The sequence below is a fragment of the Falco biarmicus genome, chromosome Z (assembly GCF_023638135.1).
Source record: "Falco biarmicus isolate bFalBia1 chromosome Z, bFalBia1.pri, whole genome shotgun sequence".
Taxonomy (NCBI): Eukaryota; Metazoa; Chordata; class Aves; order Falconiformes; family Falconidae; genus Falco; species Falco biarmicus.
In genome coordinates, this window is record NC_079311.1 from 66,517,957 (window position 1) to 66,545,259 (window position 27,303).

At 40.2% G+C, this 27,303-nt stretch overlaps 1 protein-coding gene across 2 annotated transcripts in view; it reads left to right on the forward strand.

The window, feature by feature from the left end:
- Nucleotides 1-27,303, forward strand: part of PLPP1 (phospholipid phosphatase 1) — a 67,968-nt gene that overhangs the window by 38,816 nt on the left and 1,849 nt on the right. For both annotated transcript variants that reach the window (XM_056325457.1, XM_056325458.1), the window contains exons 4-5: nucleotides 13,704-13,761; nucleotides 26,293-26,469. In XM_056325457.1, coding sequence (XP_056181432.1) covers nucleotides 13,704-13,761; nucleotides 26,293-26,469 — 235 coding nt within the window. The remainder of the gene's footprint in view (nucleotides 1-13,703; nucleotides 13,762-26,292; nucleotides 26,470-27,303) is intronic.

A 27,303-nucleotide genomic window follows, 5' to 3' on the forward strand; every position in this document is an offset into this window, starting at 1 on the left:
TAGTAAATCTCATTCATATTTGTTGAAAGATGCACATAAGACCTGGCATATATTACTTGAAAATATGTAGCTCTTGCAGATCTCTAAAATAGGCATGGAAGTAACTAGTTATATTAAATTGCTAGTTAAGTATTAGCATTAGAAACTACTTCTGTGTGTCTCTGTAAGACAGCCCTTTCTTCAGGCAGTCTTTGGCATTGAAATCAAACTAGATGCAGAAGCTTGGTACAAGGTGCTTCACGACAGTTTGCTGAGGGTGAATGATGTACATGAACTGCATTCTCAAGCATCTATGAAGGTGTTGCTAGGTTTGATGTCAACTAGTTATGTGTAGAGCTTTGCAACATTCCGCTTGCATAAATACGAAGAGTAGTAACTCAGTAAAGGTGCTTGGGCTGTGAAGGTGATTTTATTGTTTTGAGTATCAAGATGGTAAAGTTCTCCTTGAAGCACGTAACACAGTTGAGTAAGACACATATTTTTTAAAATTTCATTGCACTGGGCAGAAGGGTACAGGACTTGTCATGCTGTTTCTCTGCTGGGGGACAGTGGCATGTTTCATTTAGTGTTTTAGAAAAGTTTGATAAACAAGCACAAATTTTAGTGTCTTAAGAATGAAATCAAAGCCAATAGGTCTTCATGTGATCTGGTGCTAGCAATTAGCATGCCACTGTTAGTATGCCATTATGGATTGTCTCTAAGGTACTTTATTTAGCACCTATAAAGGTAATGATTTGCCAAATGGCTGTTTCTTTTCCAAATAGCAAAGTAGGGCTCAGTAAAATAGGTGGGTGTGCTGGCAGGCTATAACCCTGACCAGGCAGGGGTGTGAGTGAGCGCTCCCTGCTATTCTCTGATCTCTGGCTTTTGTAGCTCCCATACTTTTTTCAATTCATCCTTCTTTTTTGGCTTGCTACTGCTTACCTTGGCCTGGCTTTGAGTGGCTTGCCAAGACACCCAAATCCCTCAAAGAGGGGTAGGCAGAGAGGATGCCAGAGGACAGATGATGACTTCCTTATTGGTAACTAAAGGGCAAACCTGTCTGTTCCAGCCAGTCCATGGCACAGTGTTCCGTGCATTCCATTTGTTAGCATTCTTGCATATGAAAGACTTGATTGAAACAACTGTGTTCAACAACAGGAGCTGTGAATTAATATTTTACTGTTCCTCTGGTGAGTATCCTTTGCTGTACTTGTTTATCTGTCTAAAATGAGTTTATAAACAGTGAAGCTTGACTGTCTTGTAGAGTAACAAAGTAGAACATTAAAAGTGTCTCTTTTTCTCTAGTACGTGAATTGTGAAGTAAGTCTTAAACACTCAGAAACACTTGATTTGTCTGGAAAAAATTTTTTAGGCTTCTGGAAGTGGGGAGGAAGGCAACTTAAAAGCTCTTTGCGTAGTTACACTTAAGTGTATTAGGCTTCATGACTTCCAAGATGGTGATGGGGTGCCTTCTAACTGTATTGTTAGACTGTACTAATGTATTGTGTGGCAATGTTAACTGATTGTTCCCAACTAATACTGAGCAGTCAGGAGTTGCTAATTCTACCTGGATCACTTTTGTGCAGACAAGCACTGGTAATCCCTAGGTAGCAGGATCTGGAATCCAGAATTCCAGGTTTGACCAGGCCAGCCTGAACCTGGAAAAGGTCGGTCTTAACTGTGTCTGTAAACTTGGAGTATCATCTTAAGCAAAGAATGAGTATTTCTTAGTGTTGTAAAATCCAATCTCCAAGACAGTAAATGTGGCTTAGATAAATGTTCTGTCTGGGTTTTTTTGGGGAGCATGGGAACTTAGTCATGGCACCGTAGGCTTTTCTCTCCAGTTTCATAAAATCCTTTCTACAAGCTGGTAAAACCTACCAGAAATCAAAACAGAACCCCCAAGCCCTTCAACAGAAAAAACCCAAGCTAGAACAAAACCTTTCCCAAAGTAAGAATAAAGAACCTTCAACAAACCAAGCTTCTGGTGTTGAAGAGTTGTGCGTAACTGCAAGAACACTTGAGTCTCTTAATTATCAAACAATGTAGCAGGTACTATAGACAGCTTACAGTATTTTTAGAACTTAATTTAGGATTGTGCTGTCACTTTGATTTTATATATGTATAAAATCATGTTATAAACTTGGCAGCACAAATAGCACATTAAAGCCTTGTGTAAAGGTCAGGTATATTGAATCTGACACTATTTAAACACTTTATCCACAAAATGTTAAGAATAAACATTGTAGCATGAAGTGTGCAGTATTATTACTCAGTGTCCTCTGAATAATTTCAGGGACAATAATATACTGAGGTGGAAATAAATGGTTGTAGTTACTTTTGGTGCAAATGATGCCTCCCTAGAACTTCAAAACTTTAAAGCATACTTCCTTAAATTTTCTGGGTTTATAATTGCTTCCTGGAGTAACAGTAGGAAAAAAGTAGGTTTGTAGTATCTGTACTCAACAAGGAGTGTGAAACATAACTGCTGCTAATGCTTTGTTGACCTTACAACCTTTGAAAGCAAAAGGCTTTTAATGAATGTGTTGCTCTTCCTGACATGTTTAGTGTACCTGATTTGCTTGTTGTGTGTAACGGTCATGTAAGTCTCTGAAACTAATTGGGACCAATCAGTTCAGTGGATAAAAGGTTAAGAATCAATTCAGATACCTGAATGCTCGGTTATGAAGTTAGATATCCTTGCCTTGAATTAACATAAATCTGTATTTTTAATACTGTATTTTAGGAGAATTGTTACCTGCAGATGATGTTGACAACTTTTTTTTTAAAAAAAACCTTTCTAAAATGTTACCAGGAACAGTGTTAAAACATTTCAGAAAATGAACACGCTGGCTTCTTTTAAAAGCTAATGTCTTCTACACTTTTGAATATACCTTAGAGAGAAAATTCTTAATCTTTTGCCTCTGAAATTTTGACTGGATTTTTTCTTGCTGTTGAACTGACTTCTTTCCACCCACCCAGTACTGTTAATGTCCGCATCTTGAAGACTGGAGACCTTGTTAGAGTGTCTGGCAAGATGGCTTAAATATTTACGGTGTCTGTCTGGATGCTTGGAAAGCCTTTGTGTATACACAGGCGGGAGCTGCTGGAGGTAATCTGGTCCAGTCTTCAGTTTAAAACAGAGGGAATCAAGCTTTGACAGAGCCCTGTGCATTCTGGTTCATTCAGGATCTCTGGAGGTAGATCTCATAGCCTCTTGGGAAAATCTGTTCCTTCAGTCTTTGCCTCATTTGACCCCCTGCCTCATTAGCATTGCTTCTTAAAGATACCTGAACAGCCTCATCATGGCATCGCCTACCTTCTTAAGCAAGACTGTATGCAAGCCATCCAGTCTCACGGACTTGCAAGTGCACCTTTAATCATGGTTAGATCTGACTTGACTAGATACCACCTCACTCGTCTAAGCTTTACTGCTAGGCATGAATATCAGGGAGGCTTAACAGATCTTAGAGAAGGTATCGAGTACCTTACTCTGTTCAGCGGTGGGCCTGTGTTATCCTTGTCTTGCTGCTGACCTACCAGTGGAACACCTTCACATTACCCTTTGTATCCCACACTAGCTTTGGCCTTGGCCACCTTAATTCCTTCTCTGCATGCTTGGGTGATACTTCAGTGCCTGTCCTTGGTAGGCAGTCCACTTCTGCCTCATGATATTTTGTATCTAAACTCAATCAGACCTTGCTCACTGAATGAAGGTGGCCTCTTGTTCCTTCTGCTTTTTTTTTTCCTACAAGGGGATGAAAAGTCTGTGCTCTGAGGAGGTTGTCTCTGAAACCCCGCTATCTCGTGGTTGCCACAACCATGGCTGTTGATGACATGTCAAATTAGTTCATCTTTGCTCCTGAGTAACAAATGAGCGGAGAGCAGTTATCTGTTGTGCCTGCCCAACAGTAGCATCAAAGAAAGCTGTTGAATGGTGTGCACCCTGCCGCGTTGCCCTTCTGGCAGATTTTAAGGCCACTGAATTTCTCTAGGAGAAGCCTTTCTAGATATGAGATGTCAGAGTTCCTATGACTCCAGTCTTTAGAAATTTCAATCTGTGTGTGTCAGTGTTCGAGATACATCAGAACCCACTAATAAGACTGGGTATCTTGGGGTTGTGTTCCCCACCTCCCCTGCCCTCCCTTTCGTGTACAACCATTACTTACTAAGCATGAAAGGAGGACTTGGCAATTCTGCAGCTTTGGGCAAGATTTGAACCCTGGCATCCAAACATCTAAGTTAGCTTCCTTCTTGCTGAGCTTCTCTAATGACTTTGCATTTCCTTTTTATGTGTCTCCAGCTGTACCGTATGGTGAGTTAAAAGGAAAAGGGTCAGCATATGGTTTAATTCCTTGAACCCGTCAGTTCACTAACTTTTACTCTGGAGTTTATTTATTGGGCTGGCATTTAAGGTACAGATTTGGAGGCATTTCAGTCTTCCTGTCTCTTAAAAACATCTATCATTGAGGTATTGTTGGCTTGTTTCTGTTTTTCTATTGAGGCATAGATATGAGAGCTTTTGTCTTGTTCATGTATAAGATCTGTGCCAAACTGGATTTCATAAATGCCAGATGTGTCCCTTTGTGATGGAATTTTATTGTCCTTTTGCATTGCAGCAGAAAAACCTGGATTGAATTTCAGATCTGGGTAATTGCTAGGTCCAGCTCTTGCTTTTTTTTTTGTTTGGTTTCTTTTTTAAATTAAAAAAATTAAGTCTTCATGAATGCAATTCAAAACTTTTTTCATATTTTTGAAGGTGAAATACTGCTACTAGTTCCAATTCAGTGTTTTACAAGGAAACAGTTCAGGTTTGGGCTCCTGAAAGTGGAGCAAATAGTATTCATTAAAGTTAAAAAATGCACATAGCAAACATCTCATCCTCAGGTTTTTTCATACTTAAAATGGAGAAAATAAAGGTATTGCACACATGTAGCGGTGTTCTATAATCTTCAGGTAAACAAAACAACTTTTTTATTCTAGGGATGTAAAGTTCTTGGTTATCACGCTACTGCCTTGAGACATGGAACAGTTACAAATGAGAAGGCATAAGCATAACATGTTCTTCCTTGATTAGCACACTGCAAAGGTGTGAGTAGAAAGTTGGGGTTCAGGTATTTTCCAGAGGAGGATGTGGCACTGTAAGTCTAAACAGTCTTTTGACAGATTAGCCCTTTAAGCAACCATTTCAGCTATGATACAGGTTTCTAACTAACCATTAAGAGTGTGTATGTGTTATGCATGTGCATACATACTATGTCTTGCATAGCCTCAATTTCTGAGCAGATAGAAGGTGGTGCAGGTAATCTGTAAATGAGTACTGACAGTGGATGCACTTGAAGTGGTTGCTGCAGTTCTCTTCTGTAGTTCATAAGGAATAATTGCTGTTAAAACTTCCTGTAGCTGAAGCTTGAATCATATTGTAAATCAGTTCTGCAGATGGCATGCTTTTATTTTTCAGAGCTTTTAAATCAAATTAGAACAAAACAATTTTTTAGTAATTGTTCTCAAAATCCATGTTCTTCCTTAATAGGACAGTTGAATATAAAGGAGGAACAGAGTAGTGGTTTGGGTATTCAGAGGATGAACTTAATGCCAGCAGCTGGGCTGCTAATGCCCTCCTCATGTAGTCATGCTGAATTTGGTTACAGTATGCAGCACAGTTTGGTTATTTATTCTATTGCTTTTACACTAGTTAAGCTAATCTCCATCAGCACACATTCTTGTACAGTGTAAATATTTTATTTTCTTGTTAGTCCTGGGAGTGTGTTGAAAGGCTCTCTACTTGCTCCAGGTTTGCCGAGTTTACTACAGATTTTTGTTGGATGCAGCATTTATTGTGTTCTAGCTGAGCAGTGTAGGTTTGTCATGGTAATGCAATCACTGACAAGATTTTGTTAGGCACCCCATTTTTTAAGTTTTTTTTAATGAGTGTGGATGTTGGGGTGGACCTGAAAGCTCAGTTCTGGGTTTGGAGGAACACTGAAAACGTTGTGATTAGGGAGATCCAAGAAGCTGCCCTCCCTGGTTTATTCATCAGCTCACTAAGTACATATACAAAAGTGAAACCTTTGAACTTGAAGTGGTAAATACTAAGCCATGATGTACAGGTCTAGCTACTTTGGAGGCACTCTGTGCTGTCTGAAGTCTGTAAAGCTCCAAAGCAGGTTTGTGGAGCTAGCAGTGATGTGTTATGCATGTGAAACACTTCCTCTGAAGTAGAGTTTAACTTTGGGTCGTTGAAGTTACCTAATTCCAGTCTTGTCACCTTGTTTTGTTTGTAGTAACAGATAACATAGCTGTTAAGGTTCGTCATTATAATTGCATTACTAACATCATATTACAACTCTGATGTCTAAAGCAAAAAACAGTTCCCTACTTCAGTTGATGTATTGCTCCCATGCTGACTGCACTCAAAACAAGCTGTGTGTAGCCTGCCATGGCAAACTCAAAAGGTAATCTTCAAAGTCTTTAGGAAATTGGGCCTGACTTTTTTGACCTTGATAATTTATTTCAGCACGATTGCCAAGGTGGTTCCCTTTACCAATCATTTGCTAGGAATTCTATTTCAGCTTTGTTTAGAGCTCTTTTGCTGGTTGTACTCATTCATGCATGCCGGTAAGTGCAGTTAAATCACTCGGAGTAGTTCCCAGTAGCTCAGCACCCGTTCCAGACCACTGATATGGGGCTAACCTGCATTACTTTGTTTTGAAGTTCAGCCAAACTTTTGAAGCTCTTACACTGTCTGTTCTATGTTCACCTTCAAAACTAACTGTTCAAGAACAAAACCCAACACAACCAAACTTCATACATTACCTCCATTTTAACAAATACTTCCTTTTCCCCTGTTTCATTAGATACTAGACATTTGCTTCAAGTTAACTCATCTGTATGCAACAAATGTAATTGTTCTTGTCTTTCCCTCTTCTGCTCTCTCTCCTGCCTGCGCACCGCCCCCCCATTACTTATATGATGTATTATTTTGCATTAAAATAACTTAGCTTGTATGAAATGTTTCAGTATTTTGTTTTGAAATATCTTGAAGCTTTGTCAAAAATCAAACTGCACTTAGTCATTCAGGCATAACTAAATGGATTACTTCTGGCAGTTTCTAACAGCACCATGAATCAGAAATGTCTCCATAACCTGCTGCAGACTTACTAACATGTTTTCTATGGACATAATGGCATGTTGCTTATAGCATTCTGATTATTTCTGTTACAGAGCTTTTAACCTGTGAAGTGCTCTGCAGTACTGAAATTTATATGCTCAGGAGTTTTCATCAGAGGCTTATATAGCAGTTACCACTTCTGAAAAGGTTTTTGCAAAATAATCTTGAGCTTGGATTCCAAAGCAGTTTAGAAGGATGAACAGAAGGTCACATGTGTATTGTTATTCAGATGGTGCAGCTTTTTCCTTAAACACTGCTTCTGTCTGTCATTAGTTATTGAAGATGTAACATGGCTGACTTGGGAACACTTCCAGTCCTAATGAAATTATGTAAGAGTCTTTAAATATTTAAACTTTAGAAGCTTGTGAGCTACAACAGACAGTGACAGGGCTATACTTGATCTAGAAGCAAAAAGAGCTGCCTTTGCACAGAAATTAACTGGCAGTAGGGAGAATCAAATCTGAAAGGTGAGCATGCCCTAACCAATTGAGATGCAGTTCTGCAGTCTGCACCATGTCTCTGACCTTAAATCTCCTTTGCCCTAATGTGAATTGGCCCTTCTCAGTGGTGATGCATAGCATTCGTTTTAGTAACTGAAAATAAAACTCTTCACCCCCTTTAATGGTTTTCAGAAAAAGCTGTGCTTGCAGTCTGTTTGGTGTTGCAATAGCTTATCATGCATAAGTTCATTAGAAATCAAAATTTGTAACTTGTTTGGCACACCCTGAAAATTACTTGGAAGCTAGCTATGGATAATCAAGCAGATAAATATCTTCTCATTCTTGGCTGAATTTCACTGATTTGCAAATCTTATGTCCAAGTTAATAGGAGGGAGAAGTCTCTTAAGATAGACACTTTGGACACGTGTGTAACTGTATTGCTTGAAGAGTTCCATAGGAACTGAAATCCCTTTAATGCTCATGGTTCTCCTGCTGCCTCCCTTCCCTTTTCCCTTTCAATGATTACAAAAATCTGTTGGGGGAAGGGTTCTGCACACTTGGTAAGTGCTTCATGCCCAAAGCGATTTCCTAAAGAGGGAACAACAATCAAATCCCTGATTTAAGAGATTATTTTTTCCTCATTCCCTTTTTGTAAAATGATAACACTCCTGTGAGTCATAACAGTATTATGTAGATAGCTTGGGCAAACATGGGTAATGGAACAGAAGCATGTAATCTGATGCATGTGAGAGCAAACTGTTAGTCTAGAAATGTTTGTTTGAGCCCCCTTTGCTGCTGTCCTCATTTTTACTCTTTTCCTGAAAGGGGATTGCTAGGAAAGAGGTAAGCGAAGTCCTGAGGTTGGTTGGTTTTTTTCCCCTATTGGAGAAGGCCAACTAGAAATGTAGTGGAAAGTTAAACTTCCCTTTTGTGTGCTGAGTTAAGTTCTCTTTTGCCAGTTCTTGACTTTTTCACTCAATTTGCTCTGTAGTGTTTTGCAGTGTGCATGTGGAATGCCATTGCAGCTTGCCAGTTGGTTGGACTTCATAATATCCAGAGCTCAGAACATACATGTTTGTGTGTGGTATGAATGACAGGAGCTGGTAACTGCTTGCTCCCTACTGGAATATTTCAAAGTTCAAGATGGAGGTTGACAGCTGCTCATTTGAAAATGAAAGAGAGTATAGGGGGATGAGTTTTTTCCTTACTGGTTATCTTACAGAGGAGTTTATTCCTCTAGTAGCTGCTGGTACAAACTTCTGCTGATAGATGCAGAATATCTAGCTAATTAGTCGGTGCCCAAATTAGATTATTCCATTGGTGTGTAATAACTGTGTAGATAGCATGTAAATTTCATTTAAACAATCTTGGATGTATTGGGGGAAGGGTGGGGGGGAAATGAACCCAACCAACAAATTATGCCAGCAGTTTTTAACAATATTCAAAATGCGGTCAACCTAACTAAGCCTGAGTAAAACCACTTCGTATGGATCCTGAGCTCAGGAAAAAAGGTTACTATATACCTGTTTCTTGCACTGTCTGCAGGGCTTGTTTCAGAGGAGTGGTGGTGGGGGAAGGTGATTGGGTAACAGAAAAAGACTGCTTATTTCTTCCTAGAACCTGCTAGATCTGTGTTATGTCTGTAGGACAAGCAGGGAGCTTTCATTTGTGTAAAACAAGCATGAGGTAAGATAGCCTATAATGGGAAAAATGTGTAAGTGTCTGCAGAACGGGCATGGTCTTGTGCATAGTGTCAGCGTTGGCAACTTTTTCTCACTCTCTGCCACTACTTAAAAGTAGAGCGGAGCGGATCTACCCCTCACCCCAAACATGATCAGAGAATTGTGCCAGACACTTACTATTAGTCTCATGTCAATGCACCTGCCAATAAAACTGTCCAGATGAGGATTACTGAATTGCAAAAGGCTCTGCGGCTTTTTCCTTTCTGTAAGCGTAAGGCTTTGTACTTAAGTGTGGGTTTAACAACTGGCAGAGAAGGGAGAAATTTGGAATGCTGCCTTTTTGAAAATTATTTTGAGTAATTGCTGTTATTGTTAGAGCAACTTTTGTGCACTTAGTTAAACATTTCTTTGAAATTAAGCACTTCTGTGAGTGTTGCAGGGTTCTTAAACCTTCTAGCCCCCACTGATCCTTGACATTTGTCTAGCACTTGAAGAGATTTGGGTGCTGTGAAAGCATGTTGAGTGCTAAATGCAGAGAAAATTGACTTTAAAGAATATAGTGCTTCAGTTTAAGCATAGGACTAGCACTTCATTAAACTGTGCCCTCATGGCACTGAAATTCTAGGAATATTTCCGTGACAAGCATGTGTATCTCTTAACACAGATGTCCTGAGCTGCAGCTCTGTCTGGCACTTGTTCCCCTCCAGATCAATGGAATGGGTAACAAATGTTAGTGGGAGCTTTGAGTCAGACTTGGAGAATCTGGAGAACATGAGGATAGAAAGGACTTGCTGGCTAATCCAGTGGGTGGTTTTTGGGCTTTGATGTGGGAGTGTGCATTGTGTTTTGCTGGGCCTCCTGTTTTTCTCTGAGCAATCATTTTATAATTCCGTAGTGGGGAATTATTCCCTTATCATTGTGGGGAAGATTCCCTTATCATTCAGCCTCTGCCAGGTTTATTGTGGCACCAGAAAATGTACTATCTTCTGGTTTGTCCTTTACCATCATTTCTAACACTTTAATTTAATGCTCCATTGTGCCATATGTGTATTTAGCTATTTCCTAGCGTTGTCTTTCACTAGGGTTATTTGTTTCCTTGTCAGCCTCCTGCACTTGGCTTAAATGTTTCTGCACATTTGGGTGTCCTTACAAATACATTTTATGAACACAAGATACTAAGCTTGTTTACTGAGCTCCAGTGTGCAGCAATTCACTTATGAAACAATGTACTTTACAAAATACCGCCAAGCAGAACTTCCTGCTTTTGTAAGTGATGCTATAAGACAAGTGGTCCTTTTATTTGCTTGGTGTGTTATGTTCCATATTTATACTAACTGAAGAAACCGATACGATATACCTTCTCTCAGTTGGGCTCTGCTTCATAGGCTGAGGTGCCTTTGTGCATGGAAAGGAACAGAACAGAATGAAACGGTTGTCAGTGCCTAGTCCTGCAAAGCAATCTGTCTTAGACTTGCTTATCTGGGATTAGAAATCCTGGCTAAAAGTACTGAGTAGTTCAGTTTAATTATTTCTTGTAGGTATTGTTTGTACTTGAATTATTTTTCCAGGTAATCTGTAAAAATGTAGATTTACAGTAACAAACTGTAGTGATTAATTGTAATCAGTCTTATGGCAACTTCTTTAAGAAAGTGTAGCTAGCCTCTTTGTCTTTATCATAAACTATATGAAATCTGTGCCAAAACTTAATTTTAGGAAAGATAAGCACACTTTAAATTACCTTGTTATAAGACCTTCTTGATGTCCAGCAGTACCGCACACATTAGAAACTGACAGTATACTTTAGACCTCAACTGAGACCTGAAACTAGTTTTATTGCTACTTAAGGCATTCTTCTAACTTGATAGTAACATATAGCCCAGGTGGAAATAATTAAAGCTTATGCTCTTTCCTGTTAAAATGAAGCCTTGTTCCTCACATGAGAAGTGATCAGTGAGGTAGGTATTGATGGAGTAAAAGGCATGGACCTCTGCAAAGCTGTTTTCATGTCACTGTGGCATTTTGGAAAGAATAAAAAAAAAAAGACTTTACACTCACCAACTCTATTTCATGGCTCTGCAGTTCCACTGGATACTGTTCTAATACTCATTTGAAAAAGTGTCCCGAGATCTAATGTGTGAACTCCTAATGGCATAATTTAGTTTTTCCTTCATTACTGAAAGGTAAGGGTTTTGAGTTGTCTGTATCATTTTACTTATAAATGTATTTTCTTCTAATACTTATGCTTTCTTGAAACTGGTAAATACTGGTTGGGTTTTTAATTAAAAAGATACTTAGTTCTCAAATGCTGGCTGATGACCAGTACGATCACAAAGAAGCCTGAGCTGTGCAGCACTTGGCTGGTTGGATAGACAGGACGTTCTCCTGCCTTTGGGAAGACATTGTTTGTGTGCTGAGGAATTGTTGGGAAACTTTTTCCATTTTCAAACTTCGTGTTCAAAAGGGCTTCAAGATAATTTTATTTTCTTTATTTTTAAATTTCTGTTCTTAAAGACGTCTAGAGACAGCAGTATTGCCAAAGAAACTTCACTGGGATTGCACAATGTGCAAGTTGGATCAATACTTTGTCCCAGTTGTATTTCTGGCAATAATTCCTGTGCAAAACACAGCATTTCCAGTCGTATACAGCATACTTATCTATGCTTGGTAAGAATGCATTTGAATTTTGTAATCTTCCACTTGGAACAAGGCATTCTTAATGTCGCATTCGGCTAATAGATTCCTAAGTCCGAGAATACCAGTAGTCAGCACCACCTTTAAAATGGTATAGGAATTCCAAAATAAACTTAGAATTGTATTGATTCCTTCTCTTACATTAGCATTCTGAAGTCTTCCAGTTGGCAACAGGTTGCCTTCAGGAATTGTAGGAGTTTTCTTATGGACAACAGGAATTGCCCTGAAGTCAGTGGATAAAAGCACAGGAGCCAGGATTTCAGTGTTCTGTATCTTCTGTAGAACAGCATGCTTTGCTTTCTTGGCTGAGATGACTTGTCTGAAAGACAGAGCTCTTCAAAATGTTTTTTCTATTGACTTTCATAGCAGACTCCTACCCAGAGACCTCAACTGATGAGGAATTAAGTACTGAAGTGAAGAAGGGATGTCTGGTTGAAATGTAGTCTTAATTAAGGTGCTTGAAGTTTGAACATCTGAAGATAACACATTGTCAATACAGATTTTCTATAGAAGAACGGAATTGAAAAATCTGTGGGATGTGTGTGAATGTATATGCATGTATATATATTCACACACATACAAAAGTCATCTTACTCTTTTTTTTTTTCTTTCTTCCTCTTTCTTCAGCCCCGCCCCCCCCCCCCCCCCCCCCGATTCCTTATTTCTGTCTCTGAAACTGAAAGCTGTTGGCAGTACTTTGAATGTACTTTATAAACCAAGGCCTTGGGTTCTCTACCTGGCTGAGGCACCAAAATAGGGACCTGCTAGGTATGGAGTGCAGTCTGGGGAGCTATGGAACTTACAGTTTTAAGTACAGGGTTTTTTTCTTCTTTGCCTAAGACTGAATTAGAAATGTCTTCCCATTTTGCTTTCTTTTGACCAAGAGGTGAGTGGGCTTTTTTTTTTACAGCTGTGATACTCTGCTCCTCACAGAAACCGCTGTGCAGGGGAGGACCTTGCTAAAGGCACCCTGGGCTGTCAGCACAGCATCAGCTGTTGAGTCCCTTCGCTCTGGACCTGCTATATAGAAGAAGCCTTTAAGAGTTGAAGGCAGTGTTGATACCCTCTAAATGAGAGTGCCAAGTAGGAACCTATTTCTGTGAATGTTAGATGAGGTGTAATCTTCTCCAGCTGGCTGGTTAGCGAGCTGCCTTCCTGCCGTTCCCCCTGCCCCTCAAAGATAGTGGTCCGTGTGACTATCAGTACATTTAACAGAGGTATACAGGTATACGTGGTATAAACATCTAGATACGGGTTTGTAACTCTGCCTCTTGATGGTGACCAAGTGCAACTGATTTGGGGTGATTAATATGTCATTTGTTCCCATGCACATACTGTGACTATCAGATAAGCGATTTTTAAAACTGATGTTCAGTATTCTGGTTTTTTATCAAGAAGGTGAAACAAATGCACTGCTTTAAAGGATACTTGAATCTAGCTTTGAGGATGTGTTCACTTGCTGTTCAAACTTGAGCCAAAGGGCTAGTAGTTACTACCTGATGTGGAGATCAGCATAATGCTGGAATAGGATAGCTGCTGAGAAGTGAAGCCTGTGCTGTTTGTCAAAACCTATTGCTGGATATTTGTGATGACTGTTGTGCCTAGATAGCCTCCTTGAAGAAAAAGAATGGAGATGTTTGCATCTTACCAGTTTCCTTGTGTGAGATAAATCAGCATCACTGTACACTGAGTGCTGCAAAAGAAAAGTAATGGGTATTCTGCTCTCTTCTCTTCCAGACTATCATTTTACTCTGGCCATTCTTCGTTCTCAATGTACTGCATGCTCTTCCTAGCAGTAAGTATGCTCTTCCCATCTAAACGGCAACAAAAAGTCTGTTAGTTAACTAGTACAAAAATTGAAATATTTCCTTGGCCACTTTGTATAACGAATACTATTTTTGTAGGATGCTTCTCTGAGATAAATGAAGATCTCTAAGTAGGAGTTAATAGGGAGCAACACTGATACTGGGACAAGAAGTAGAACTGTTCAGTATGCTTAAAAACACTTAATATGGTAGCTGTGTCATGTCTAATATGGTGTGTCATGTCTAAAATGACTCTGAACAGTGGGTTTGGAATAACATGCTGCTACTTATATTTGGTTATATTGGAAGTACTGTAAGCCATATAAAAATATATATAATAAGATGTCTGACAATGAAACATGTAAAGCCTACTTAAACCCAAAAAAATTAAACTTAAACTCTGATCAAAAGTAGGTGGGCCCATAAGCACAAAACAGCAGATCAACTTGAATTTCAAGTCTTTTAATTTCTTCCTAACTTGTTGGGGCAAGGAAGCAGATTGAGGGAAGCAAGGAGACGTCTGTCTGTGGAAGTAAATACTAATTATAAGATCAATCAACTAATGTTTCAATTGGAGCATAATATATTTCAGTTCAAATTGTTCCAAGACAGCTCGGGCAAATTTTCTTCATTCCTACAATAACCTTTGTAACACTGAAACATTGATCTGGTTGTTCTCCCTCTGCCAGTTTGTAACATAGAAGGTATTAAACAACTCTGTACATTTGTTAATGTAGTTGTAAAACTAAGCTATAATCCTGGATATAAATTGCTAACGTAATACATACGTACCAGGATCTTCACAGAGCTCAGATTCAACTTGCGTTCTCATTTTGATTGCATTTCTAATTTATTTTGCTCTGTCTCTTGGCAATAGTATAGCATCCACAGTGAGCAGACGGATTATACAAACTAAACTGAAAAACCCTCCAACCACATACAGAATGGAGTGGCTTTTCAGTATCGTGTGTCTCATTTTAAAATAAAGCTTTTTCTGAAGCCTGGTGTTAAGTTTGGATCCATTATTGCAGTTTGTTTATGGCTAAACCTCTTTAGTTCCTCCTCCCTCTCTTATCTGTCTCTCTGATGTAAATACTAATATTATGTCCTGGTTTTGACTAGAATATAGTGCCAACTTCAGCCTTTTTTTTTCTTAAATAGTGTCTTTACTTGCTCACTGTGACTGGCAGTCTCCAAAATACATAGATCCACTTTTCATGTGATTTCAAAAATGAAACCACCATTTCCATAGTACAGTGGAGCAAATACTGCTGTATAGCAACCTAATACTGATTTGTTCCTTTGGGTTCAGCCAAACCTTCTCTGAGCATGGTTTTGTTGAGCTATGTGAGAATGTTTTAACTGCCATCTCTTGGAAGCACCGACTTAGCCAGATTTCTTTATATCTCTAGGTGTGTAGCAATGTGTATGGTTTATAATCTATACTGACTGGATTACAGTCATTTGGCAGGGCTCTGAATATGTCTGAACTTTTACCTCTGTCATGTATACGTGTATGGAGAGCTCTGCTTGATGCTGCCTGGGGAAATGGTGGTGGTCAGGGGAACTTGCCAGCTGGTACAGACTGGGAGAAGGGAGTTGCTATTTTCAAACCTTGCATCTGTTAATTAAAACCTGTGTGTGCCCTGGCTGCCTGTCCTGTCCTCCCCCCAACCCCCACCCCTGCTTGCTGTGATACTGAGACCACCTTTAGCAGAATACAATATAATAGATGTGCTGAACAGTTTGGATTTCAGACCTTGTTTAACCTACTAGGAAAAAATGCAGCCTTTGGCAAGAAAGTCAAGAATTCTGTCTTGAAGACAGCATTATTCAACCCACATGAAGCTACTTTCTTTAGTTGCCTGTGGCTTCTTTTATTTTTATTAATTTATTTAGTCTATGCAAAGGAGCTTGTGTGGAGAGTTCTTGGACAGGCAGCTATGAACCTTACCTCTCCTGGGGCTTTGTGTATGTGAGCTTCACCCTTAGCAGCTTGTGCTTGTAGGAGAACTGGGACAGTGGAAGCCAAATCCATCTTCTGTGTGCCGCTTTGAAATGCTGTAAATCCAGAGCTTGTGTCAGTCCTGGTTCAGCAATGAAGTAAAATTTGCTGTGGCTCAGCAGGCTGCTTGAGACACATGTTCTTGTCTCATATTTGTGTCATATTGACACGGATTCCTGTAGAAACTGAGACAACATGGCTTCACTTTGCTCACTTAAACCAGAGGGTATGAATGTCTTTAACAAATTCTAATGTTTAACACCAAGTGTTTTATTGGAGATCAGTTTGTTATTCAGTAAACTTGTCAAGGAGCAGCTTAGAACCCTTACTGGAGGAGGCGGCTTTCTTCATCTATTCCTGCACCCTAATTTCTTGTCTCGTCTCTGGCTGAGCTGTTGCCCAGTACAAACAAGTAAGAGGCTTTGTGGAGATTAGACTTCTACTTTCTTCTGCCCTGTAATAAGATTATTCATCCAGAAACTGCTGGGAGACCTTCACAGGGACACCTGAAGAAGGTTAATGGCTCCTGTGCAGGATGTTTTTGCCTTGCTGGTTAACACAGCATTGCTGCATACCAACCTTCGCAATGAAAGTGGTCCTTTTATTGAAAAGAAACAAACAAACCAAAACCAAAAAGCACTAAAACCAAAACAGACTGCTGCAGGAAAGTGAGGAAAAACTGCTTTCTAACCCTCCCCCTTGCCCACATGGCAAGGCAGAGTGCTGCCACTGGCTAAACCAAACCTGCAGCACTTGATAAGCTGTTTAACTGAACTCTGGTGCTGACTTTATCTGCTCTTTGCAGACTTACTCCAGCTGTGGACTGAGTCATAAAACAGACAGAATTGTTAATGTGTGGTATTAACTCATAAGCAGTATTAATTATAACCAGGTACTAGTGTGCTGGCTTCTGGAGGAACTGGAGGACTCTGCCATGCGTACATACTGCAGAAAGCACAGTCTTAAATGTTATTTGCTGAAAACATGTACTGCCAGGAGAAGCCATGATTCTGTAGAGCACAAGTCTTAGGAGGAGCAACTGAGGGAACTAGGATTGTTTAGCCTGGAGGAGGCTCACGGAGGACCTTACTGCTCTCTACAGCTACCTGACAGGAGGCTGTAGCGAGGTGGGTGTTGGACTCTTCTCCCAAGTAACCAGTGACAGGACAGGATGAAACCTCAAGTTTCAAGCCTCAAGTTGCACCAGGGGAGTGTTAGACTGGGCATTAGGAAACATTCCTTTCAATGAAAGGGTGGTCAAGCACTGGGACAGGCTGCCCAGAGAGGTGGTGGAGTCACCATCCCTGGAGATTTTTTAAAGACAGTGTAGATGTGGTACTTAGGGGCATGGTTTAGTGTTGGACTTGGCAGTGTTAGGTTAATAGTTGGACTCTGTTAAGGGTCTTTTGCAACCTAAATAATTTATGATTGAGTCTCCAATTCTGTAAAGCTTATACATTTAAAAAAATGTGGAAATACTTTGGGGGAGTCGAAGGGTAAATGACCTCTGCCACAGATGGCACAAACACTGCAACTGGGAAATGGGAGATGCAAGAGTATAGCTTAAATAAAGCCTCCTTGCAAAATACAAGGCAAAGTAGTGAAATTTTCTGCAGCTTCAGCTCCTCAAAGGAGAATTTCTGAATTATAGGCAAGTTAAATTGCAGCTTTCTTCTGTTCTGTGCTTTTGCACATGATGGATTAAAAATTAATGTGAAGTGGTTCATCGGCATCTTCAAATTTTTTAGTTGCTTTAAAACTTTGACTTGAGGAATTCCTTAAGTCTGAGTGGGAACTGTGTATCAGTCCTTGCTGCATGACTTCACAGGTATTGGCAGAAGAAGACTAATTTTGAAGTTAATCCTGTGCTGCGTGTCCCAGCTTATAGTGAGGGTGGTACATGGAAACACCTGACAGCTGAGGCTTTATGTTTAATGTGTAAAGTAGTTGACAAAAACTTATGGGTGTGGCTGTATGGGTGGGCTTTTTTTTCAAAAGTTCAGCTCTTCAGGATGTTGTGGCTTTAATGCCTTCGTATTTTGGAGGCTTCATTACTGTGGAAGCAGGGATTTTGTATTTCCATTTTCTTGCTTCAGGAGCTATATACATATTTCTGAAGGAAGGATAGAAGTTGAAAAGCTTAAAGTTACAAATGGAAATTGTGTAACTTGAATTTAAAAGAGCTGAAGAAACATGAAAGAATATGATGCCATGTGAACTGTTCAAAATGAATAGTCTAAGCAAGCACATATCTGGGAATTTGAAGCATTTCTCCCTAGTTTGCCTTTTGGTTTGTGCAACAGCATTGGAGAGCAGGACTTTTTAACTTCAGGAAAGGAAATAGCTGGTATGTAATTTGGGATCATGTCTTTCTAGGGGGATACGAATAGCCTGTGTTCCTCAGCATTTACAGTTAATACTGTCTTTCTTAAGTTTCCTGCAGGAGCAGTGTTCACTTTCCATGTGTGTGGCAGTCAAGCTTTTAAAAGTTATTTAAACAAAGGGAGTGAAAAAGAAAAAAGTCTGCTTGCAGACTGTCAGGCCAGGACATTGTGGTGGAGAATGTATTTTGAGATTCATTTGGCAGAGCTAGGTGGGTTGGTTTGGGTCCAGACAGAGCTGTTATCTCTGGGATGCTTTTGCCAACAACTTCATGTGGAAATGAGAGGGAGTTTGAGCTGCAGCACTACATGGGAACCCAGTGACCTAATAACACGTGCTGGATCCCAAATTGTCTCTGTCAATTCCTTCCCTCTGCTGCTCCTTTCCTTTCATAGTTAAAGAGCTGGCACAATCTCTCATGTGTCAACACAGCCGTTTTATCTTGGCTTGGAGAATGGGAGGGCAGGCGTAGCTACCTTTGCTAGCAATGTCTGTGCGACCAAACTAGTGCCCTTCCCCTAGAGGGGGGTGCTGCACTTAATCATAAGGGTTTGTTTCAGCTTTTTTTTAAAAAAAAATTAATGTCTGAAAGCTACTGTAAATTAAAATGCTAAATGCATGCTGTATTCAGTGGCAAGACTGACCCCACTGCAGCTGTTGCAGCAGGCAGAAATGAGCGTGGCCCTGAGGATTGGGTTGCTGTCATGGAGTAAATCTTGGCTGTAGCTGGCCCAGGCACCTCCCTGCCTGCACCCAACCCGGGATGATGAACAGGGCTGCAGAGACCCAGCCAAGCTGCCGTGCTATTCTGGGGGTGGCAACGTGTTTGTGTTGCTTAGACTTGGGATGAAATGGGGTGATGCATCCTTGCACAATGTAACTTGAGTAGCTCTCCAGCTTTCCCAAAGTTCATGAGGTAATAACACCTTGTGTGTTCAAGGACGTAGGGAATTATGTGACAATGTGAGGGTGACTGATATTTTGGTGACCTGGGCTGACAACCTTCTTTTGCAGAGATCATAGGTCAGACACAAGTGAAAGTGGGTTTTAAGCTGCTTTTTGTACTTCGCTCTTGAAGTCTCTTTAATTGTTTATGTTGGGATTGGAGGTTGAGTGAAACTACCCAAGTAAGAGCCTGGGAGCCATTAACACAGTATTTTAGGTGTGTCTGTTTGCATGGCAGTATTTATTTTCTGTAGCTCTAGTCAGTATCATTTAGGAATGGTTAGGTGGGCAGAACACTCTAAGGAAAGCTGAGGACTACCTAGTCTTCAAAACCTAATGAAAAGATGTTTGTTACAGATCAATGTTTCATTTGGCTGTAGCTCTGAGTAGTACCAAGCATCTTACTTGAAGCAGAGATGAAAAAATAAAGGGTAACTGGTCATGCTGTGAGGCTCAGGCATGGAGATGCTTGTGCTTTTACTTTTATATGCTCCTAGTATTCTTAATACTGGTGTTTAGACTTTGCAATAGTAAGTGAGCAAAGCAAAAAGATTTCTCATAGTTTGCTTGGGGGTTACAGCTGTCAGTAGTGATGAGATTATTGTGAATTGGCTTGTGTAGGACTGAGCTGAGAGCAATACCTTGCAGTGCTTACATTCTTGTAGCTAAGGTTTCTATAGCTGGATAGACAACAGAAATATATTTAAAGTAGCAGCAATGCATTTAGATCTCTTCTCATCAGAAAAGAGCCAAGTGTTAGCATTTGCAGTGGAGTAACATGTTACTGTTTGTCCTGCTGTATGCCAAAATGATGTCAATAAACAATTATTTCTGCAATATACAGCTAAGTTGAAGCTGGAGAATTAAAAAACCCGAAAGCATTACTTGCCCAGTGGGAAATGTCTGTACAGAGTAGATTGATTGTACTTCTGATATTGAATTGAGAGTTGAGCTGTTCCTTCTAACCAACAGGACTTTTCCCCAATGCACAGGAGGCAGCTTTTGCACATCAATTGCCTTGTGGCAGCAGCATGCAGCTATCTAAGAGGCCAGACTATACATATTCTGCCTTTTCTCCCGAGTCTGGTCATTTTTTTCCACTTAATACAGCTTGCATTGGAGCTGGCACAGGGGAGTCAGCAGGAATAATTGGTTAACAGTATAAGGGATAGACCATTCCTCTGAACAGCAGCCTGGATATACCTCCATCCTGAAGTAACTGCAAACCTTCAGCCATAAGGGGAAAAATTAATTCTGAAATGTTATTTTCCTTTGTTTTCTGCCCAATCAAAATGCAACTGACAAATAGATAACATTGCAGATATACCAAGAAAGGTTTTGTTAGGAAAAGATTTCATTAAAAAGGCAGAATAAGCTTTTGATATTTTGGGTTCTTCTAAGAACCAAAGCTCATGAGTGAGTACTGAATTTTGCTACATCTCTGGAGTGCTCTTGTAATAGTTTTCTGCTTGGAAGTGAGCCTGTTGTGTTTAAAATCGCATGGGCAAGACATTATCCATATTAACATCAAACTCCATGTGAAACAAACTGCATGTTGATTTCTAGTTTGCAGGCAGTGTCTTGTTGGTTGATGTGTAAGAGTTCTGTGCTTATTCATAGATACAGTGCTTACAGATATGGAACAAGCTGTTGCATTTCTATGTAATATTTGCATAAACGCAAGATTGTATATGACTGGTTATTTCTCAGCACATCTTGTGGCTCTTGGCCATTGTTTTGTGCTCAGCAGTGCGATTTTGTTTGTTGTTTTTTTTTTTTTTTAAAAAACTCCTTCCTGGATTTCTTACATTTACCTTGAATTCCAGAGCTTGTGCTAGCTGATACATGTTTAACAACTTTTGTACAAACTAGCTTTTATACAAAGGAATCTCTAAGGCTTCCTAGAACATGCAGAAAGGGAAGAGCTATTCTGCAAACCCTCCCAGAAGAAGTAGAAATCTTGGAAGATCTCTGAAGGACTTTTTTCTCCTGTTGCCTAGTCTGAGCAGGGCAGAGGTGTCTTGTTCTGTACTGCTGGATTGTTGAGCAGGACTGGAACGGGGAGATGGCAGATCATCCCATCTGTCTAAAATTCATTTTCTGTTGTATCATAATACTGTGCAAGAATTCAGGGTGTCTCTACTCTTTGATTATCTTGGAGGGTATTGTTTGAATAACTGCTCATATCAAAGATATTCAGGTGCACACTGTGTCTTGTAGCAGTGTGTAGCACTGTGGTTACTGGAGGTCCCCTCTCCTCACCGAAAGACAATGATACTCATTTACTGATGGAGGGTGGATAGTTACGTCGGTGCTGTGTGCATCTATTCATCTTCCTCATGGAAGACTTCACAATCTTAGGATTGCGGGGGATTGTGTCTGGTAAGGATGACCTTGGAATACCCATAGGATAGGAAAATTCCATTTCTACAAATGTGGCTGGATTCTCAGCCTTTGTCCCTAACGCTAGGTCTCCTGGAGAATTTTGCCTCATCTTCTATCATACTAGTTACTCTGAGGCTGCTTTTTCTGAATACTTTCAAGCACTGGTGCTTCCTGTGTTTCTCTGCTTCCTTCCACCCCTGCCTCATTAACAAAACCACCAAAACACAGTACCTCCACATCCCCTCCCTCCACCACAGAAATCCCAAAGCCAACCACGTACATGTGTACACACACTTGAGGTGGCTGATACATTCCTGTTTCAGAGGTTCTTGGTTTGGGATGAATCCTTATGGTGGATTTCCACAGAGCTCATTACTGTTTGTGGCTCCTGGGGGTCTTTTTGGGCCAGCGGACTTGTGTCGAAGTATGAGCTTTTCTAACTGTAGTCAATACTGGATCCAAATACTAATTATAACTTTAGTAGGATCTTGTGCCTCTTACGAGCAAGACAGTAATGCCATAGGGATTTTCTTAATGCTCGGGCAGATGCCATGAAACCCAAGTTAGACATGACTGATGGTAAATGTTAAGTAAAATGCCATTTACTTGCGCTCTCTCTCAAAACTTGTATAGACTGCTGTGGTCTCCTAAGGTAGAGCTGATTTTGTAAGAAAACAGAATTTCTGCACCTTTTGTTTCTCCTCCAGACTCTTACTACTTAGACAAACTGAGAAGCGTTTGCAGTTCCCCGTGTCATGGGGGAGCACTCTCCACGAAAACCTGTGCGATGCTGTGGGTGTATTAGGATTGAGGAGACAAAAACAAGAGGGAAAATAGGTACATTTCCAAAAGAAAAAGTGTGCTTCTGTTCCTTGGGACTGAACAGGACACCTGTAGGAAATGCACTTACTAGGGCCTTTTGGTATCGGGAAACACAAAATTCTATTGAAGAAAATAAATTTTCAAACTGACAGAACAAATCAATTGGTGCAAGTAAAACTTATACCAGAACTATCTTCTTTTTGACTTCCATTCTTGAAGGAGGACTAAAAGTGCAGGAGGATTTCCCATACTTCAACAGGTAAAACATTTTGTGATTTTTGGAGGAAATCCAGGAAGATATTGAAGAAAATATGCCAGAGGAGTTTTAAGTATTGAAACTAAGTATCTGAAATATGGCCTTGGTTTGTGGAGTCAGCAGGTTTTGGTAAACTTTGTGCCCTTAAGGTGGGGATGTGAGATGTTCGCAAGAAAGGAAATTTTCTTGTGAAGTCGCATGGTTACACCTCCAAAAGTCCATCTAGGAAATAATGTCGCTGTACTTTAAAATTAGGTAGGCAGGCGTGTGTGTGTGTATACTAATACTGCTTTTGTGGAAGAGCAAATACTTGAAAGCTATGCTAGAAACATTATGAGCAGGAAATAATTTTCCAGTTGCAGAGACCCTTCCATTCATGTCTGTGGCTTCTTGCAAGAAGCCACAAAGTGGCTGTGAGTTTCTCTTCATTCCTGTGTTTATTTTTAGAAATAAAGTACTAGACCATAGATTAAGAAGAAATTTTTGTTCAGGATGTGTGTGGTGTAGAGAACATATTTTCATTACAGACATTAGCTAGGAAGGGAAAAAAGCTGGGAGATTATTTAATCCCATTACAATAAAGCTTCATAGAAACTCATCTGTGCACTTTAAAAAGAAAGAACATAAACATGAGAAACAGCAGGATGGAGGAGTGAAAAGAAATACATCGTAGCTGAATGATATTACTGATGATGCATCAGACAGATGCTCAGAAACAGGATAGCAGGGAAGCTAGCATGGTCAAATAGCTGTCACTCCTAGGGGAGTGCATTGCTACCAGAACAGCTCCAGCTGCTCCTACTCTGCTCATCGGCTCATAAATGTATTTCCTAGCAACAAGTGAAATGCTGGTAAGGGGCATGACACCAGTATTAACCAGATGATGTTTCCTGAAGTTCCTGCTGCTTCTGTAGACTTCAAGTTATACTTGTAAAGCATATTCCTTTCTTTGCTTTGAAGTCAGCTGTAAATGAAACAAATCCCTGCCCGACTCCCTACCCAGGGCCCGAGGCATGAGGCATGCTGTGCATACTGGGAGGGGTGCTCTCTAAATAGTCTGAAGTAGTCTTGTGTTAGTCAACAGGGTCAGAACAGTACTAAGTGTTAATGCAGTGTAATGCCAGGACATTTCTATAATGTGCATATCATGCTATATAAGGACTCACACTATTGGCCATACTTCTAGTATCAACGTTGGGTTTATATTCAGTGGAATTATATGGCAAAAGCTCCTTATTCTCTTTGGCTGCTCTGTGGGGTCCCACTGGCCTGTTTCAGCCAAACATGTTGCTGTTGTCTAAGAGTGAGTCATGGGTAGTCATAGGAGTCTTTGCAGGGGAGCCTGACTGCCTGAGCCTATGAAAAGCAGTGTCATTTTGAAGTTCCCTGCTTAAAAATAACATAGAATTTGCTATTGCAGCAGCTGGTTAATAAGCAATTACTGTCAGTGGAACATCATCAAACCCTGAAAAAAACAATTGTAACCAGAACAGCTGCTACTTCTGAAATTAAATACAGCAGTGATCAGTCACACTAACGCTTACTTGTGGTATGATTTCTTACCCTTCTCACACGTAGTTCTACAATAATACAAATCCTTCTGGTAGAAGGTGCAAGAAGGGCTTTGGGTATTTCCTGCGCAGCTACTGGAGTAGGTGGTGGTATGAAGAAGCAGCTGTAATTGAAGCCTGTAGCCAACTGCATGTGTTCTGCAGGTGATAAAGCAGCTTCAGATCTTTTTTTAAGACTGGCAATTACTCTTAGTATAGAAATGAAGTCTTCGCATAGATGCTAAATCCAAGTTTCTTGTTTGTTGCTTTGTCAAGCAGAAAGAAAATCTGAATACATGCTGTGTAAGGCAGATTCAAAGACTGTTTTACTGGTCATTTAGTGTTGTGGGTTGTACCTTTCCAAGCTTGCTTTTTGTGTGTCTTGCCTCACTTTCTTCCTCTGTTCAGAAGTAAACCTGGTTTCCCACTTAATACACTTTTTTGCCAATGACCAGAAATGCTTACACGGGAAAAAAAATACAACAAGGTGTTTTTAGCTGCCTTAAGAGTTTAGTGGGAATACAGAAAGAGGTGAGAACAGTCAGCATGGAATTGTTACACAGCTCTTAGGCTGCCAGCGTGTGCTCCTTGGACCCACCTCTGCTCCATTTGGCACTCTGGTAGCGTTCGGGTCTGCTGTTGGTAAATCCAGAAGTAGTACATAAGACTGTTAAAAAATTACCTGTTACACAGTTCTTTTAACAAAAGTTGTTTTAAGTGGCTAAGCAGTATTTTCACTACTGGTGAAATTAAGGTCCCCAGAAGTATGCAGTGCCCACCACTTGAGGGGGGAAATTATTTTCCACTTCAGGCTTAGCTGTAGCTTCTTCAGAATCTGGTTTCACCCTGACCTCGCTATTAAAGAAAACCGGTTATGGATAGGGTTGATCTTTTTGATGCTCCATTTATAGCTGAGAAGTCAGCATGCCAAAATTATGATGCAAGTTCTCAAAGAGAAACCAACAAACCATTCCCCAAATGTTTAACTTTGGGAAGTAGCACCTTTGCACATACAGTGCATGCTCTATGCCTGTATTTACATTGTAAATGTAATGCTTCTAAAAGGTAGCCATGGCTTTTGAAGTCTGCAGTGGAGGGATTTACCAGAAGTTGTGTGCTGTCTTAGTGCCTGAAGCCTGTGTTTTAGTTAGCTTCTACTGTTCCACAAGACTCACAATTAAGATTCTGTACTCAAGCTGAAGTTCCTAGATGGTACTGAAAAGACACGCTTGGAAGTTAAATTTAACATTTCAACTGTATTGTTGTTCTCCATAAACACGGTAACTATGGTGCCTTTTTTGGTGACAGGATCAAGTTCCAGAATAAGTTCAATGATGTTTACACGGTGGATTTGGAGAAGCTCCTCTTAGAGCTGAAATAAGAGGTCTCTGTCCTAGACAGACCAGAGGAGACAAAAGGAGGGTCTCAGATTAGAGGGAAAGTAACAGAGTTAAATACTGTGAATTTGAGAGAATGACAAAAGCATAGATACACACAACATAAATAGAGCTGAGGGGAGAGAAAAAGTACGTGAAGTGCAAATCCCATACCCATTTGCTTACCAGAGCAGTAACATGGTTAACGTGCAGCTCAAAAGGACTAGGAACAGATGGAGCTCAGTGAAATACAGCAGCGACAACTGAGGAATGTGACCCTAGACGTAATTGATCATATCAGGTTCATTCTGACACTTCACTACAGATGGAATATTACGCTAAAAGCTGATAATACTAAAGGTGACTGGAATTGAGATAGTATATATAAACTTTACTAAAAATGTTAATGGTCTTCCCGCTCAGAGCAAGGGTGGAGCTCCCTGCATTTGGAAGACTATAAATTTGGATGGTCGTCAGCTTTTTTAAATACAAGTCTTACCTATAGTTAATACAAGAGCGCAATACTAGTTAGACTTCCACTAGATTCTTTTGAATCCCTGAGTGGCTCTCATTACCAGTACCTTTATAATAAAAATTCTCATTTGTCACAACAAAGTGTCTATATGATGATATGTAGTTTTATATAAGAAGATAAAGACCCAACACTTGACTATCAAACTCCATCATAGTATACTTGTGAGAGATAGCACTGGGAACATTTGTGGATGTTATCGTGTTTTCACATGAATTTCAACTTTACTCTATTTATTGCATTTTATAAAATTTTCTTTTTGTTTTAGCTTTACCTTCAGGCTAGAATGAAAGGAGACTGGGCAAGACTTGTACGTCCTACTATACAATTTGGTCTTATTGCTGCATCTATCTATGTGGGTCTGTCACGTGTTTCTGATTACAAGCATCACTGGAGTGATGTTTTAACAGGACTCATTCAGGGAGCAGTGGTAGCTGTGCTCATTGTAAGTAATTGCTTCCTTACCCCTGGGGGGTGGAGGGGTATGTGTCTGTGCCTGTGAGTCTGTGTGTGTGTCTGGGATCGCTGCTTTTTTATAAACAGCACCTTAGAATTGCAGGATTTCTTCAGAGGAAAGCAGACTTGTCTCTAATGCTTCAAAAATTCCTGGAGAGGGGAAACAACTCCTTGAACCGAGTGTAGCAATAGTACTTTGTGGAGTGAGGCAGACTCTGGCCAACGATGAGATAAAGGGCTGTTTTAGCTGTGAAGTAGTATGAAATTGTTCCTGCTCAAAAGCTTGTAAAACTACTGAGATGGAAATAGTCAACTGCAAAACTATGTGGGCCTTTATATAGCCATACCTTTTGCTTCCAGCCAAATTATACATCTCAAGTACAGCAGCAAAGGAGAACAAACTGTATGAGGTAAGCAGGGCAAAACAAAAACCCCAAAAGGCCTTTAAGGATAAGGACAGCATGAAAGTGTCTGCCAGCTTCTACAGCCTGTTTTTTCAGTCTGATGGGAAACTAAAACTGTTCATTATTTCTCGTGTGCATTTTGAGTGCTAAAAAGCTGTTCACAACAACTAGCATGTGAAGCTTAGCTGCACTGATGAGTGAAAAGCTATCCCAAGGAGCAGAGAATCAGCTAAACTGAAAGCTGCCAGCCTTGTTGACACAGTGTTGTGCTGGCTGTCATTAGGGTGCCACAGATGATTCAGCCCTGGGAAGGGACTGACCAGAGAGACTGACTTTAGAGACATGAGCTAATTTAGGTCCTACTGAAGAAATCAGTTACCAAGAACTGAGGCTCACTGGGAAGAGCCACCTCCAAGAAA